Consider the following 14,304-nt stretch of genomic DNA (forward strand, 5'->3'; position numbering starts at 1 on the left):
CCAGAGTCAGACGATGGGGCTGAGTTCAGAAAGGACATAAACACTTACAGACTGTCCCATTTGAGAGATGGGGCTCAGTGACAAACCCGGAGTGGCTGCAGGCAGACATGCTAGGCTGCCTCGGCGGCAGTGAGGCTTGCCTGCGCTCTGATGGCGAGGGTAAGCAGCAAGTTGGAGCCAGGCACACCATGGGTTTTCTATTTTAGCTCTTTTTGATGTTTTCTTTTCATCATGCGTGGCGTACAACCAGCACGCTCGTCTCACAAATACAAGTTTTTTGTAAATTCTGCTGGGATACAGCTGGGCCTGTTGAGTTAACCTGGATGGAAAACAGGGGGAAGAGGCTGATGCTCTGAAATCCAGGCAAAGCTCATGCAGCCAGGGCATTCAGCGCTCACGAGATGTGAGGGCAGGCTGCTACCTGAAAGGATGTATGTGAGAGGTTTTATCTGAGGAACTCGGGCAGAGCTGGTTGTGTTCCTTTCTATCCAGGTCTACTGTAATACAGTCTTCAAATTAAGGCTCTAAAAGGAAAGCCATCTGCATGGAACTTCATGAAAATTCAGTCTGGATTGGGGAGGACAGGAACTGTGCATAGGAACATTTTTCAGTCAGATTTATTAGTTTATAATATATGTTACCAGGCAAGAAGCAATTTACAAGCATCAGCAAGGTTTCAATTGCTTTCTTAGATATCCCCCAAAGCCCTACAAGAAAAACAATCCTTTAATGGAGATAAGTGTTACAAAGGATGCCCTAAGCTTTTAAAAGGTTGAACATTCAGAATTAAGGCTCTAAAGTAAAATAAAAAGATCTATGTTAATGACAGAAAATCACAGGAAGAATACCCAGCAGACTTTGACTTTTGCTCTTGACTTCATTAGTCTTCACTCTCTCTAACTGGACTATCCAAAGCAGGCTTTCTCTATGCTAGGCCTGGGGAAATCATTCCCAAAGAGGGCAGGGTTCTTCTCTGCAGGGAAGACTTACATGTTGAAGAAGGGGGCATGGAGGCATTGTGGGCATGTGTATGTGTTTGAGAGCATGTGGAGGTGGATTTCCTATGCATAGAAGGAAATCTTACTTACAGTTGGTGAGACTTACACCTGAGTTCAGAAGATCTTCAGCCAGAGGAAACAGAGCTTTCCTAGACAGAGTTTTCCTTTCCTCTGTCCATAGACAGAACCAGTTCCCATTCCCTTGGTTTGGCCCTAGTTCTAGAAAAAGGAAAAAGGGAAAAGGGTTGCTATGCCTCACCTTGAATGTGTGGCAACCCCTTGAAGAGATTATGTAGAAGTATGAGAGGCGGAACATCTCTGTACTAGAAAGCTTTCAGCAAGGCTCAAATTTTGATGAGGCAAAACTAGAGATGTAGCAAAAGAGGTTGGTAGCTATAAGGCAGGGCTATAAAGTAGTAAATGGGGAGGGGGAAGGCCACAAAAGAAGCAAGGTGATGAGGTTAAAGATGGGAGAAAGAACTAGTTGTGTAACTGGGCAAATGGGACTGAGGACATGGGAGAGGGCTGGGGGATGCCAGAGACAAGAGTCATATTGCACAGTGACAGGGAAAGCAGAGAGAAGTGAGCCATCAGGGAGGTGTGGAAGAGAACACGTGGGCCTCTCCTCTATCACCTCTGTAAATTGCAGTCGGGAGATTGTCGAAGCAAAAAGGTACCTGCTTCCAAGGCAAATCTAAGTGAATGTCAGGGCCAGGAAGTGGGTGGCCATCTATGTGTACGTTTTTCCTTCCCAAACCTACCAGTAAGCCCATTTTCAATTAAAACAGAAACATAGGTTTTGGATGACTCTGCACAGCTCTGTAATACATACATGCTCTCCTCTTAAACGAACACATCCACCAGTGTCCTGCCACAATGCTCGATGTGCCTGAAACCCTCTTACAGTGGTTAATTGCTAACTTGGATCTTGCTGCAGATATGCTCCTATGACAAGGGTCACATTCCTAACAGCAAAACTAAAGACAGGAAGGTAGTAACATGGTGTCAAAGATGCAGTCGAATTTTTCTTTTAGTTTACAGGTTAGGGTTTATTCTGCCTAACAGGCCTCTTCTAGTCAAAACAAAACAAGAATGCTCCCTCTGCTCTTCAGGGGGAGTGTTAAAATTCATTATCTCAATGCATTCTAGCTGCCTGTGCATAAACATCCTTTCTCAATGCTTGCTTGTGATGGAAACTGTTTGTTGTGTTTTGCAGGTACAACTTCCGAACCTTCATCTTCTTCTTGCTCTCTCCTTGGCTCTGATTTCCCTTCCACTCTCTTGTGAGCCTTGCTTTTTCTCAAATGCAATGTTTCTCTTTCTCTTCTCTCCTTCATGCCTTCAGGCTGCTAAAAGGCAGGAAAAAAATAGCAGAGAATTAAAAGCAACTCCCACATGAACAAAAAAATCTCATTATTTTATTTCACTAGTAATGTATAATAAAATATTCCAGTAACCTACCTTAGCAAGATCATCTTTAATATGATGGGCTTAAATTCAAAGCCTCAGCCAGTCACCCTAAAACTCAGCAAGAGGCGACATGCATTTGATTATACTCTGTGTATGGTAGGAGGGTCACCTGCCTGGAGGGCTTGAGGGAGAGAGCAGACAGGAGGGAAAAGGGAGGGGCTCTGAGATTTCAGCCCAGACTCCATGTTTCTGTTCTTTCACATGATCCATCTTTATGTGCCCAAAGGCTGGTCAGTGCTAGCTGCAGAGACCTCACTGAAAACAAGCGCTGAAGGTCATGAAGTGTCCTCAAAGCCACGTTTATAAAACAAAAGCAATATGCAGGGAAGGAGATGAAATGGGATTACCTTTCCCCCACTTCTCGTTTAACCTGTGTGGTCATGGTGGTTTGAATTGCACCCACAGAGCTCTGAATGCAAAAAAACCTGCTCCATCTGGAGCTACAAGTTTAAGCCCACTGCCAAATTTCCTTCCAGATCTCTAACACCTATTGCTTGGTTCTTCAAGATTCTCAAGTCTTTCATGTCATCCCAGACTTCAATAGTGACTGAGGGAATGACACAATTTGGTCTGCTTGAAAGGCAAATTAACATACAGCCCAGCACACCTCACTGTGGGTTACAGAAGGGTACCAGAATGGATGTTTTGAACTGGAACTGAAGCAGTATTTAGTGCATTATGCTCACTGTACCTATCATACAATTATTACACACTCACAGACTTTCTAGCCGTAGCCACTTTTGAGAAATGATAAATGATAAACCAGACAACCACTGGTGAGGGTTGGCACATGAGGCAATGTGAAGTTCCAAATGAAATAAATTCTGAGTAGTTCCTAAAGGGGAAAAAGAAGATTAGAGAATGCACTTAAAATCTTAACAGTGGCATAACAGAGTTGTCATCACCATAATTCTGCATATTCTTAGACAACTGGGCATGCAAGGACTGTAATCGTGGGACTGATCATATAATGATGCTGGTTATTGAAAAGAGATTTTTTTTTTTCTCTTGTTGCTGCACAGAAGGTCTGCAAGGAGAGCTGAAAAATACTTCTCCATACAATCTGTCATTGTCAACAAACGGAAAAAAAAAAGATACTTCCTTCTGTTGTTATTTGGTGCTAACGTCAAGTGTTACTCAAGCACAGATTTTTCAATAGGGTGACTGAATCGGACAGTGTTCTTCCGATACCTCCAAGTGAGTTAGGGTTTATTACCCTTTCTTCCATTGTATGATACACCAGAGATTATGTATCATCATACTAAAAATGTGTTAAAGTGTCATAGAAAAAAGGTTGTTATTGGCTATTTCATCAACACAAACCATACAGAAAATGCTCATGCCTCAGGACACAATGATGGGGGGAAGAAAAGGATTAAACGGGGGGAGAATCCCCTGCTGGCTGCATACCCTTACAGTGAAAATATGTTCAGCCACTTAAAGCAACGGCTGGGGCTGCGCAGTGACGTGGAAGAAAGCAGATGGACGGAGTCCCAAGGGGTAAAAGAGAAGCCTCTCAAACACCACGGTGTCTGGCAGTCTTACAGATAACACCGTATATCGTTAAACCAGGTCAGCAGCAGTGAGAAAGAGAGCTGGGTGTTACGGCAAAAGTGAAGCAAACCTGGTTTTATGTTGTCATGTTTTGTTGGCACAGCTGTAGGAACCTCTGAAAACATTGCCACAGCCAGTGCGGTGTCTCATTTTGAAGATAAACATTTTTTAATAAGTCTAGATGGTAACACAACATCAAGAATTCTCATACTAATGCTACTACCACTTTAACCTTGTTTGCACTACTGTAAGGACCACATAATTCGAGAAATTCTAATGAAAATTTATTTCTGCTCTTCCCCCAGCAAAGCCACAGCAATCACACCAGGGATAAAGCTGGCCTGCTTGTTGGGTAGTTTGGGTTTCTTTCTTCTGAAGTGATTTTAAGTTTGTTGTTACCTACCAAAGAAACCGAGCGTTTGTTTTTGAGATGCAATTTCTTTTCAAAGGACTCTGCAAACTCCTGGATGGAGTTGGATCTTGTCTCTGGGCTGTCTGCTGAAGGTGTTCTGATTGCCTTCCTGTGGCAGTGGCGTTTGACATCTTGGTCTTCTTGAAATTCCTTGGAGCCCTTGAGATGGCCTGAAGATGAGCCTTTGGTAGAAGCATGAAGTCGTGTGGTATGGAGGGAGGAAAGGCTGGCCTGAAAAACAAGAGGTCTTTTTTGAGTATTGAATACGAAAGCAGAGCACACAGGTCAGATTCTTTCTGCTGCGGAGTGCTCTCTGAACAATGGTACAGAATGAAGGGCCTGGCCCAGACTCCTGTATCTTTCCTTTTATGTGGAGGAGAATGACACTGCCAAGAGCTTGCTCTCCAGAGGCAGCAGCAGAATTTCCTTTTGTTCCTGGTTTTGACTATCTAAATTTTGGCACTCAAATGAGCATTTTGAATGTAAAGTGTGCTGGGTCCTCTTACTGCCCACTGACACTAAAAGGAACTGGGACCCTTCAGAACCTCAAAACCTCCTGCCGCACATCTGGCAGCAGGTTCTAGGCAGGGCTCTCAAAAAGCAAAGATCCAGCCTTTTGTGGCCCAATGAGCCAGATACGGGGTGTGACCCACAGGTGCTCCAGCTCTTATCAGATGTTTGAGTTCATTTGAGTGTGACAGCGACGATTTATAGCCCAGTTGTGTCAAATCTTCAGCATGGCCTACTTGCAGGCAAGATGCTATATCGTCTAGGTCTGAATTTCCTGCTTGTTTCTTGGGCAGGTTTGTCCTGAACTGGTGAGGGAGCACTTTCAGGGCACTGTGGGATGCATCCCTACCAGAGAAACGGTAAGAAACAGGCTTCCTACAATTACATTTGTAGGGCTAAAGTGGGGAGGGAGTAGATAGCTGTTTAGTTTCCATGTGGTTCTATTTTCCCAGGCCTGGCCTGCAGATAAAAGCTATTGATCTGCATCAGCTGTGTTCAATTGAATGTCTGTAAAGGAGATTAAACTGATACAGAACTGCTGTGTCCCATGGACTCATCTGTTGGTGACTTCAGAAATACAGACCTGTAGAAGAGATGGGTGGCCACCACCCAGAGCTGGGCACGGCCTAAATCCTGCCAGCCGTTGATGTTTTTCAGGGTGAATAACTGACCACTGGTAAGATGCAGGTACTGAAAATTGTGAGAGAGAGATGGAGGTACTAAAAATGAGACCCCCGCAGGTGTCAGGTGAGGGCACTTCAGGCACCCAGCTGCTGCAGGCATGTTTGAATGTGTCCACATTTTGTATAAGCCTGGCGCTAAGCCTTCAGTGACTGGGTAACCCAGAGAAGCTCTGCTGGCTTCAGAGGAGCTGTGATTATTTGTAACAGCGGAAGGTCTTTCCCACAGATCTTGAAATGCTTTCTAAGAAAATCCAGGAGAAAACTCTACATTCAGAGTAGGGTTTGTTGGGGGTGGGGTGGGATATGTGTGTGTTTGTTTGGGTTTTTTTTAACAAACAACAATGGAAAGAACAACCAACTTGGTATAGTGGCCACATGAATCCACAAACTTGGGTTGCAAGGGAAACACCTCCCATATACGTTCCCATTGACTCTGGCCCAGATGCTTCTCTAAATGTATCAGCACAACAGGGACCTACGCAGCCTTCCTCTGAATAGTGAGACTGTGCGTCCGCGTGGTTGTGACTACATCACATTAGATAGACCTGATGAGAGGTGCTAAAAATAATAAATCTTACACCTGACAGAAGCACCTAATGCTGAAGGGTTTTCAGATCATACAATAATGGTTCAATTTCTTTTCCAGACAGAAGCTTACTTCAGTAACTAGTATTATGGACTGCCTCTGAGAGCCGTGGTAATGATTTCTGCCATACTATTTTTGCTTTGGTTTCAAACCAATCAATACAGCTGTAATTTCTCTAAGGTCATATTGTATTGTTATTTTAAAAAGCATCAAAGCAATCACATTGTGCTTGAGGGACAGGAGTACACATGCCATGTCAAGCTGAACAAGCTAAATGTCTTGTCATTTTAATGGCATCAACATAGATTGTTTCCTGGAAATAAAAATTCTCTCTCACTAAAAATCACTGGTATTTGTTCTTAGAGGGTTTGGGCAAATAAAACAGAAGGACAGCAGAAATGAGGGATGGTATTCTATCAGTCCTGCTTTGCAATGTTTGTGAATGGTTTATTTTACTAAGACATTGCTTTTTAATTTCCCTTCACAGATAGAACTGTAGTTAAGCCCTTAACAAAAACGTTGCAGTTCACATACTGACATGGCAGCAACAGTCCAGAAAAGGGACAGGCCTTCCTCCGAAATCGTATCTGCCTCGGTGGACTAAGGGTAAAGCTACACCTACATACCTACGCAATCATAGTGCTGTGACCGTGCCTCCTCTCACAGTGCCTCTGCATGATACGTACCACCGCAGCCAGGAGGACAGCGTGCTTGTGAGTGTCAGCATGTTGCTGTCTAATGGACACAAGCCTACAGAGGACAAGCATGAACATTTCATGGCTTGTAACTAGAACAGTACATTACTCTTATTTAAGATTGACTCTGTGGAGAAATGATAGAGTCTTTAAGTTCAGCAATGAAGCGGATCTGGCACTGGCTTCAGATAAGATCCATGGGGCTTTCTTCCTGGTTTAATACTTACTGGTTTAATCCTTCCTGATTTAATACATGCATTTAATACACACGTTTGGTGCCAAATTGATTGCTTGGTAACACTGTAAATAAGAAGGGCCGTAGACTGCTTTAATTTATGCTTCCCCTCCTGAAGTCTCAGCAGCTGCTGGCAACAGAGACTGCCTCTGTATCTGCACACTCTGGTGTCCACCGCTGCCGTCCCTCGCCAAAGGTCTCTGAGCACAGCACCAGGATCTGCTCCTGGCCTTGCCCCAGCTGCTGCCTCGTGCCTACATCTGGTGCTTCTTTAGCGAACTCCCCATGGTCTCTGGCTCCTACGATCTGACCTTGAGCGGTTCTTACACTGGAGAAGTGGGGAGGAGGTGAAACAAGGGACAAGGCATGTGAAGAAAGATTGATAAATGCTCCCCTCTATCAAAATGGGGAATTTCTGCCAGGGCTGGGAAAGCCAGAAGCACCAAGCATGCTCTCAGGGGTTGTTTCTCACTCCCTTGAGTACTCCCTTTTTCTGCTTGAGCCTTTGTGTAAAGGCCAGTCTGCTCAGTGTATCTATTGACACAACAGCTAATCTTTTGCTAATTGCTCATCTAAAACACACAAAAAGTATACAGACAAAAATACTTCACAAAATTGCTGTCAATACAATTTGCCTATTCTCTTTCTCAATTTCTGTTGGAGACAAGATAATTGCTTCCATCTTTTGGCCTTGATCTGAGAGCTTGCACAGCTGTCAGTAAGAAAATTAATCTTCAGTGTGTGAGCAGGAGTGTTCATTGTTTGCTGAAGTTTACACAATGTCCCCAGTACTTCAGGGATATTTTGGAACATACGACATTCAGATGCTGTCCCACAGCTTCCTTTCCTTCCAAGAAGCTTATAGCCCAGCATACATTCCTTAAAAATGTTTTGGCCTAGGCTCCAACTGATCTGTAGTAACAATACTGTGGTAGATGTTCAGCCTGACTTTAGTTTAAAGTAATTGTTAGTAACTCTGACAGCAGTCAGTCGTTCTGCTCCCACTCTCAGCTGTTTCTTACCAGATTTTCTTCTGTGAGCAGCATTGTCTACTTGAAAATGGATACATTTATAGGGTTGTAAAACTCTTATCAGTGCTCCTTTGCCTCCTATCTTTTCCCCATAACAAAATGTCTGGGAAGTAAGAAACTGTCCTGAACCAAAATGATGGAACATAACTGGAATGTGTCAAGGAGAATCATAGCTGGAGGCTTCAAAAGGGGTATCACAGTTAATGTGTCTAAAGTTTGCCAGGGGAACAAGCTAACTAAAGGAGATGGAAACACATGACTTAGTTTTCTCAGACAGTTTTCACATTCAGTGTTGGCCCACAGCAACATATACAACTCTGACACTTTTCAGGGAAGTGGAGTTGCAAGTTTTAGGCTGTCTTGCCAGTGACTCAGTGATGGATGAATATAATTTTGTGTTCCCCTCTGCAAAATGGGAATGACAGTAGCAAAAGCATTTTGCAAAGCTCATCTCAGTAATGTTTGTGAGGTATAATAAGATATTGGGGGAAAAAAAAGTGAAAATTGTTGTTAGTTTGGGAGTTATTCTACAAAGCTTTATCCATATTTTGGGGGGTGCTACCACGATAGGATGCCACAGGACTTTACCATTGTGTTTGAGGTGAGAGCGGTGGCCTGAATGTCTTTCTACAGAACAGGAAAAACTACAAAGGCCAACATACCAGTTTGGAGCTGAAAACGACTTCCAGCGTTATGCAGAACCACCTTTTGTGCTATACTGCTAGCATTTTGCTATGCCATACCAAAAGGGTCCTGGTGCAGGTGCAGCTCCTGTGGGCAGGACTGCACTACAGCTGACGTGTGTGCAGCAGCCCTGGACGCGAGACAAAGTGCTGGCCGTGCTGTTTTGGCAGTACCACTGTATCTGCACAAGGAACTTTTGCCAACAGCTGTGTCAGTCAGAACCTGCTGACTTGATTTTCACCCACACATGGAGTTATCTCCATTTACAACGTTGAGACAGGAGAAAGGGTACACTGTGATTGCTGTAGAGGTATTGACTTACGGAAGAGATGCAGTCTAATCTCAGTTATTATTCCTCCTGATTAATAGTGCTGTTCCGATAAAATGAAGACAATATTTCACTAACACCGATAAGCATTTTGAATCTTACAGTAGTTATAATTTGTATTAGCTGTGTAAAAAACACACATCTGGGTGCAATAGCAAGTTGTTGCTCTCAACAAGGAGTTGCTCTTTCTGAATGTATTTCTAAGGAATTATTAGTGCCCTTTTGTTTAACATCTAGATTTGGTTTAAGACAACATGTTTTAGTGTTCTTTGTTACCAGCTAGTCAGAGATTTTCAAATACAAAAGTTTCATCTCAGAATTTATCCCCGAATCATAAAATCCCCCAACAAATCTTTCCTTCTCGTTCCTCCCGTTAATTTCTGTCACTGAGAAATAAAGCAGTTCAAATTTATCTCTCTTTTATAATACTACTGGAGAAATTTGTGTGGAGCATTAATGTAAAGGCCAGATGATAATTTTAGTTCATTGAACAGTAATTTCAAAAGTCACAGTCTTTCTGTCAGCTAACCTAATCCAAGTTCTAGGTATGGATTCAGGGATGCAACTATAGCAAAGTATTTTAATAGCTATCAGCTAAGCATTTAAATAGCTTTTGAATAAACTGAATATAAGTGCTTCAAATGAAATGTATGTGTACACACAAATACACACACAAATATAAAAAACCACACGAAGATGTGTCAGCAGCTTGCTGAATGGAAAGTGATTTAAAGTACATTCTTACACTTTAGCCTGTATTGGGGCCTAAAGAAATCACAGATGCATAGATCTCTGAAGGACAAAATAAAATACAGTAAAATTAATTAAAAAACCCCATTAATAACCACTCTGTTTTCAGGCATTCTGATGGATTCCATCGGCAAAACTGTAGCTCAGAGTCTGTCTTGCAATCTGTGACCAAGGTGAAATATAACCGTAAATAACAAATGTGGCTGATCAGTTCAAAACTAAGGAATGAAGGTTACCTCTCCAGCCTGTCCTGAACTCAAAGAGGGCGAAGGTGGCTTTGGTCTGTTTGGTTTTTCTTAGCTAAATTTTTTTAAAACGAAAAATCCCACAGCTTAGGACATGACAGGTCCAGTGGAGAACTTGCAAGGTGAAAATACAGCATGACAGAAAAAAAAGTTTGGAAAAGATTAGCTGTTTCTCCCCAGTATAATAGCATTTGCTTTGTCACAGCTTTGATGATCTAAGGATATAAGTGAAAACTGGTTTGTAAGGAAACACAGTATCTCTGGTAAGCCAACTGATGTAGTTGGAAAAAAAGAGACAGGTTTAGACCACCTAAACGTTCTTTTAGAGCTGAAATAAAAGCAACAGTCTTCAAATAAAGAACAGATTGTGAACAGCTGTTTTTAATTTAACTCTGATAATTGGTTAGACAGTTGTGAGCTGCCTTAAAAATCTGGTTCTGCATGCGAAACCTACTCCTTTCCCAACTATTTTGTTCATTTAAGAACAATGAACGTACTTCTACCTTAAAATCTTACTTCACGGTATAGTAAGCTTTGCTATGTGTCGCATCCTCGTTTTCAGAGTCAAATGTTTTACACCAGGAGGGGCTGCATCCTCTAGCTTAAATTAGAAGTTACACCTGCAAGCGTACATCTTCCTGGAGACAGTATAGTTGCAGAATTAGATCCAAACCCTCTGAACACATACCAGGTTATATAATTTTACACATGAGAACAGCCTCATTAAAGACAATGTTTATGTATGTCATGGTTTTTACCTCTGTCAGGTCATGCTGAGCACAGAACACTGTAATACGTAGTTAGGCTGTTATTCCACCCTTCTCCTTACATTTCTGGTCCTGTTGTCACTTATCTTGGAGTCTGCCAGTTTTCTTGCATTCCAAAGGCGCCGGAGGCCTGACCCTGGCAAGTTCAAAAACCAACTAGCAGCTGCCAGTGGGAACTGAACTTACTTGGCAAGGTGAACCACGCTCACTCTCACACATCTCTAGGGCAATGCCCCTGGGGATGGCACTTAACTTTATACATAAACCACACATGCACAGAGAGAAAACTGCACACAGCTCTTACCGGAAGGGAGGCTCTCCTTTCACTAAAGGGTCGTGTCTGACGTTTCTTGTGGCCTCTACCCTCTTTCTCATTCTCATCGATCAAGTTGTGGCCCCAGAAGCTGCTCATCCATTTGGCAAAGGAAATATCATCATCCTCTTCATATTCCATGTACAGACGCTCCAAACTTGGGGGGGTCTCCCAACGCGACAAGGAAAAGCAAGGTCAAACGCCACCACCAAGCCAGTAGCCTCACACTGTTCTGCCAACAAGAGGAAGCGGAGATGTGATTTCAACTGGTCTTTCTGCACTCCATCCCCCAAAACCTGTCCCACTGCAGCCCTGGGCACTGTGTAAATATAAAGTCAATCCTTTCTCATCTCTCTCCAACAAGGTTTCTTTTAACCTTTCCATTACAGCGATGTCCAATATGACACTGCCGCAGGGGGCTGGTGGGAAGGGAAATGTGTTGGCTACTCCCTGTGTGTTGCTGTTGAGTGCACCAGCTGTCAATACCAATGGAGAATTGCCCACAGTTACATGCCTGGGAGGTGCGTACATGAACCCAAAGTAGGCTTGTGATTTTGAGAAGCAGAATTGACATATTGACGGTGGCCAGAAACTGGCACAGCTGCTTGCAGAGGCCTAACTGGCTGTGTGGGAGGACAAATGGCCCACTCCTCCTGTGCTGCCCTCCCTCCTTGACTTCCGTTGTCTCTGCTCTTCCTTAGGTATTCAGGAAAAGTGGTTTGTCTAAGTAGAAGAAAGCCCCCACCTGAAGAAACCACTTGTTCATTTTTGGTTTATGACAGCCAGCGTGGACTTGCATCAGCTGCTTTTCACCAGAGTCATTTCATCTGCCATATCAGGGTTATGGGAGGCCCTGCCTCACTTGAAGGCACACAGAGTAAAAATGCATCTGATTCCTCCTCCCCAGCCCTGTGTGTGAGCCATATAGGCCCCATCTATACCACAAACCAGAACAGAGCTGGGGACTGTTTTCTGAGCCTGAGTGTCTAGACTGCCTACTGCCCTACTTGGCGCTGTGCTGTGGGTCTCCTCAAAGCTCTATGTACTGCACTGTGGCTGTAACACCTTGTTGTAATTTTTGTGTCTTTTTTATTTCAAAATATCTGATATAACACAAAAACTGTTGTGGGCCATGAAACTGTTGTTTATATAGTGTGAAACGGGAAGATGTCTTACATGTCCTGGGACATAGCAGAAGGACAAGGAGGAGGGCTTTGAGGGTGTAGAGCCTGTTGGGATAGTGCTGGAAGACTGCACAGGAGGAAGAGACCCAAATCTAACTTCTTACTGGAAGAAGTCCCTGGTGTGTGCTAGGTAGCTAGGTGTTCTCCTAGGCATTGCTGTGGAGATGCTAGCTGGCCTTGGCCAAAAGTATGCCAAAAAGGTTGCTGGCAATTTAGCATTACAGAGAATCAGTGGTCCAGCATTAAACCTTGCTCCTCGTCCCCAACCTGTTTAGCAATACAGATGTAGTAACAAAACTCCAGTTTCATTCGTGTGGGTGTAGGTGTGAGGTTTAAGTACAATACTCTGATGTAAGACTCTTCATTCTGAATAATAGGGGTGAAGGGATCAACTGGGCATAGAGGCTTATGTGCCCGAGTTTTACCTTGTCCAGGGCAGATGAGATTGTGATTAGCACAAGGACCTGGGTGTACGGACGGCATATCCTCAGACGCTGTGTATCAGAGCTTGGAGACACAGCCAAACCTGCAGCGGGCTGCTTTCCTGGCAGAGGCACAGATGGACAGGAGCGAGAGGAATACCTGCAAAACAGGACAGTAAAAAGACACCTGAAGCAATAAAAAGGATGTGTAGGCTGATTTTCCAGGTGGGGAAGAACACTCCCGGCAATATTCTGACCGCCTAAATTTGACTTACGACCTTGAGGCTACCTATCTGTACAGGCAGGGTACACCTGAAGGCCTACGCTAGCTGATAGGAAGCGTCGCGCGGGCGGAATTCAGGCTGCCCCAGTCGGAAGCTATCGGCCTGTTGATACATATTTTCTATTTTATGGTTCAAGTTTCTTCTCTGACACCTGAGACAGAACTGCAGCCTGTCACGTGGAGTAGGAAATGCTTCTGCCATGCTGAGACAGGTGACAGGGAGAAGTGGGAGAGGCCACCCCACAGCTTTGGCAAAATCTGCTCACATCAATAGTAATAATCCATAACTTAAGGGAGACACAGCTCAAGCTGTTCACTGCCAGGCACCAAGATATATTGACTCGCAGTCCAGCAGGGCAAATTTTACTTGGACTCCTGGGGTATTTGCTTTGGAATCTTAGTGTTGTTTTTATTTTCAGTCCTTTTTTTCTTCAGTGCAGTATGTGTCTTCACACATATTCCTTCCACTTCCCTCCCGCCTACAATGAATTTCCTAGGCATGAGATGACTAGTGCTATTTGAGTAGCAAAAAGGATCAAAGCCGACTGCTCTTTGTCCTCAGCCAAGTGCTCCAGGGAAGTTCGTGGAGACACAAACATAAGTTTCCTCTGCCTACAGGTAAGGAAGCTAAGTAGGCATAGACACACACATATATAATGTATATGCATATACAATATATATAAAATTCCAGCATCGCCTATTTATTTTTATGACAGATTCAATTAATAACTAAAAAAAAAGAAAAATAGCATTTATAACAAGTATAATTTTGCTTCAAAATGTTCCAGCACAAAGTCCTAGAAACTTTGTTAGCAGTCCAGAAACTCCTTAGGTGCAAAATTAACCCGGACCTAAGGATAGACTCGGACTTTTTAGGCCCGGGCTGATGAGGTCCTTAGGCCGGAGTGACGCGGTACCTTGCACACCCCGCGGCCCCGGGGCACCCTCACGGCTCCGGCATGTCAGCGCTCCGGAAGCTCCTCCTGCACGGGGTTAACCCGGGCCTAAGGCCGGGCTCAGCCCTCTCGGCCCCGGGCTGACGCGGTCCCTCAGCCCGGCGCCGGGACCCGCTCCCGGCGGGGCGGGCAGGGCCGCGGTTCCCCCGCCGCGCCCGCAGGTGGCGCCGCCGCGCCGGGAGGCGGCGGGGCCGGAAG

General features: G+C 44.1%; 1 protein-coding gene across 6 annotated transcripts; it reads right to left on the reverse strand.

Annotated features, from left to right (window-relative positions):
- Nucleotides 1-599: 599 nt before the first annotated feature.
- Nucleotides 600-14,261, reverse strand: LNP1 (leukemia NUP98 fusion partner 1). 6 transcript variants are annotated; one of them, XR_012620975.1, is made up of 7 exons: nucleotides 14,068-14,261; nucleotides 12,871-13,027; nucleotides 11,253-11,493; nucleotides 4,426-4,665; nucleotides 3,186-3,303; nucleotides 2,460-2,516; nucleotides 2,218-2,347 (listed from the first exon to the last, which is right to left on the reverse strand). XR_012620975.1 is itself a non-coding variant. In XM_074807167.1 (6 exons), the coding sequence occupies exons 3-5, from the start codon at nucleotides 11,400-11,402 to the stop codon at nucleotides 3,193-3,195; spliced, it is 501 nt and encodes a 166-aa protein (XP_074663268.1). In that variant the 5' UTR covers nucleotides 11,403-11,493; nucleotides 12,871-13,027; nucleotides 14,068-14,261; the 3' UTR covers nucleotides 2,211-2,347; nucleotides 3,186-3,192. The 6 variants fall into 6 exon arrangements, 5 of the variants coding, with proteins under 5 accessions (XP_074663247.1, XP_074663255.1, XP_074663238.1 ...); XM_074807167.1 differs by lacking the exon at nucleotides 2,460-2,516 and having other exon boundaries at nucleotides 2,211-2,347; XM_074807176.1 differs by lacking the exon at nucleotides 2,460-2,516 and having other exon boundaries at nucleotides 2,260-2,344.
- Between the last annotated feature and the right edge of the window lie 43 nt (nucleotides 14,262-14,304).

The sequence above is a fragment of the Strix aluco genome, chromosome 2 (assembly GCF_031877795.1).
Source record: "Strix aluco isolate bStrAlu1 chromosome 2, bStrAlu1.hap1, whole genome shotgun sequence".
In the NCBI taxonomy this organism is placed as follows: Eukaryota; Metazoa; Chordata; class Aves; order Strigiformes; family Strigidae; genus Strix; species Strix aluco.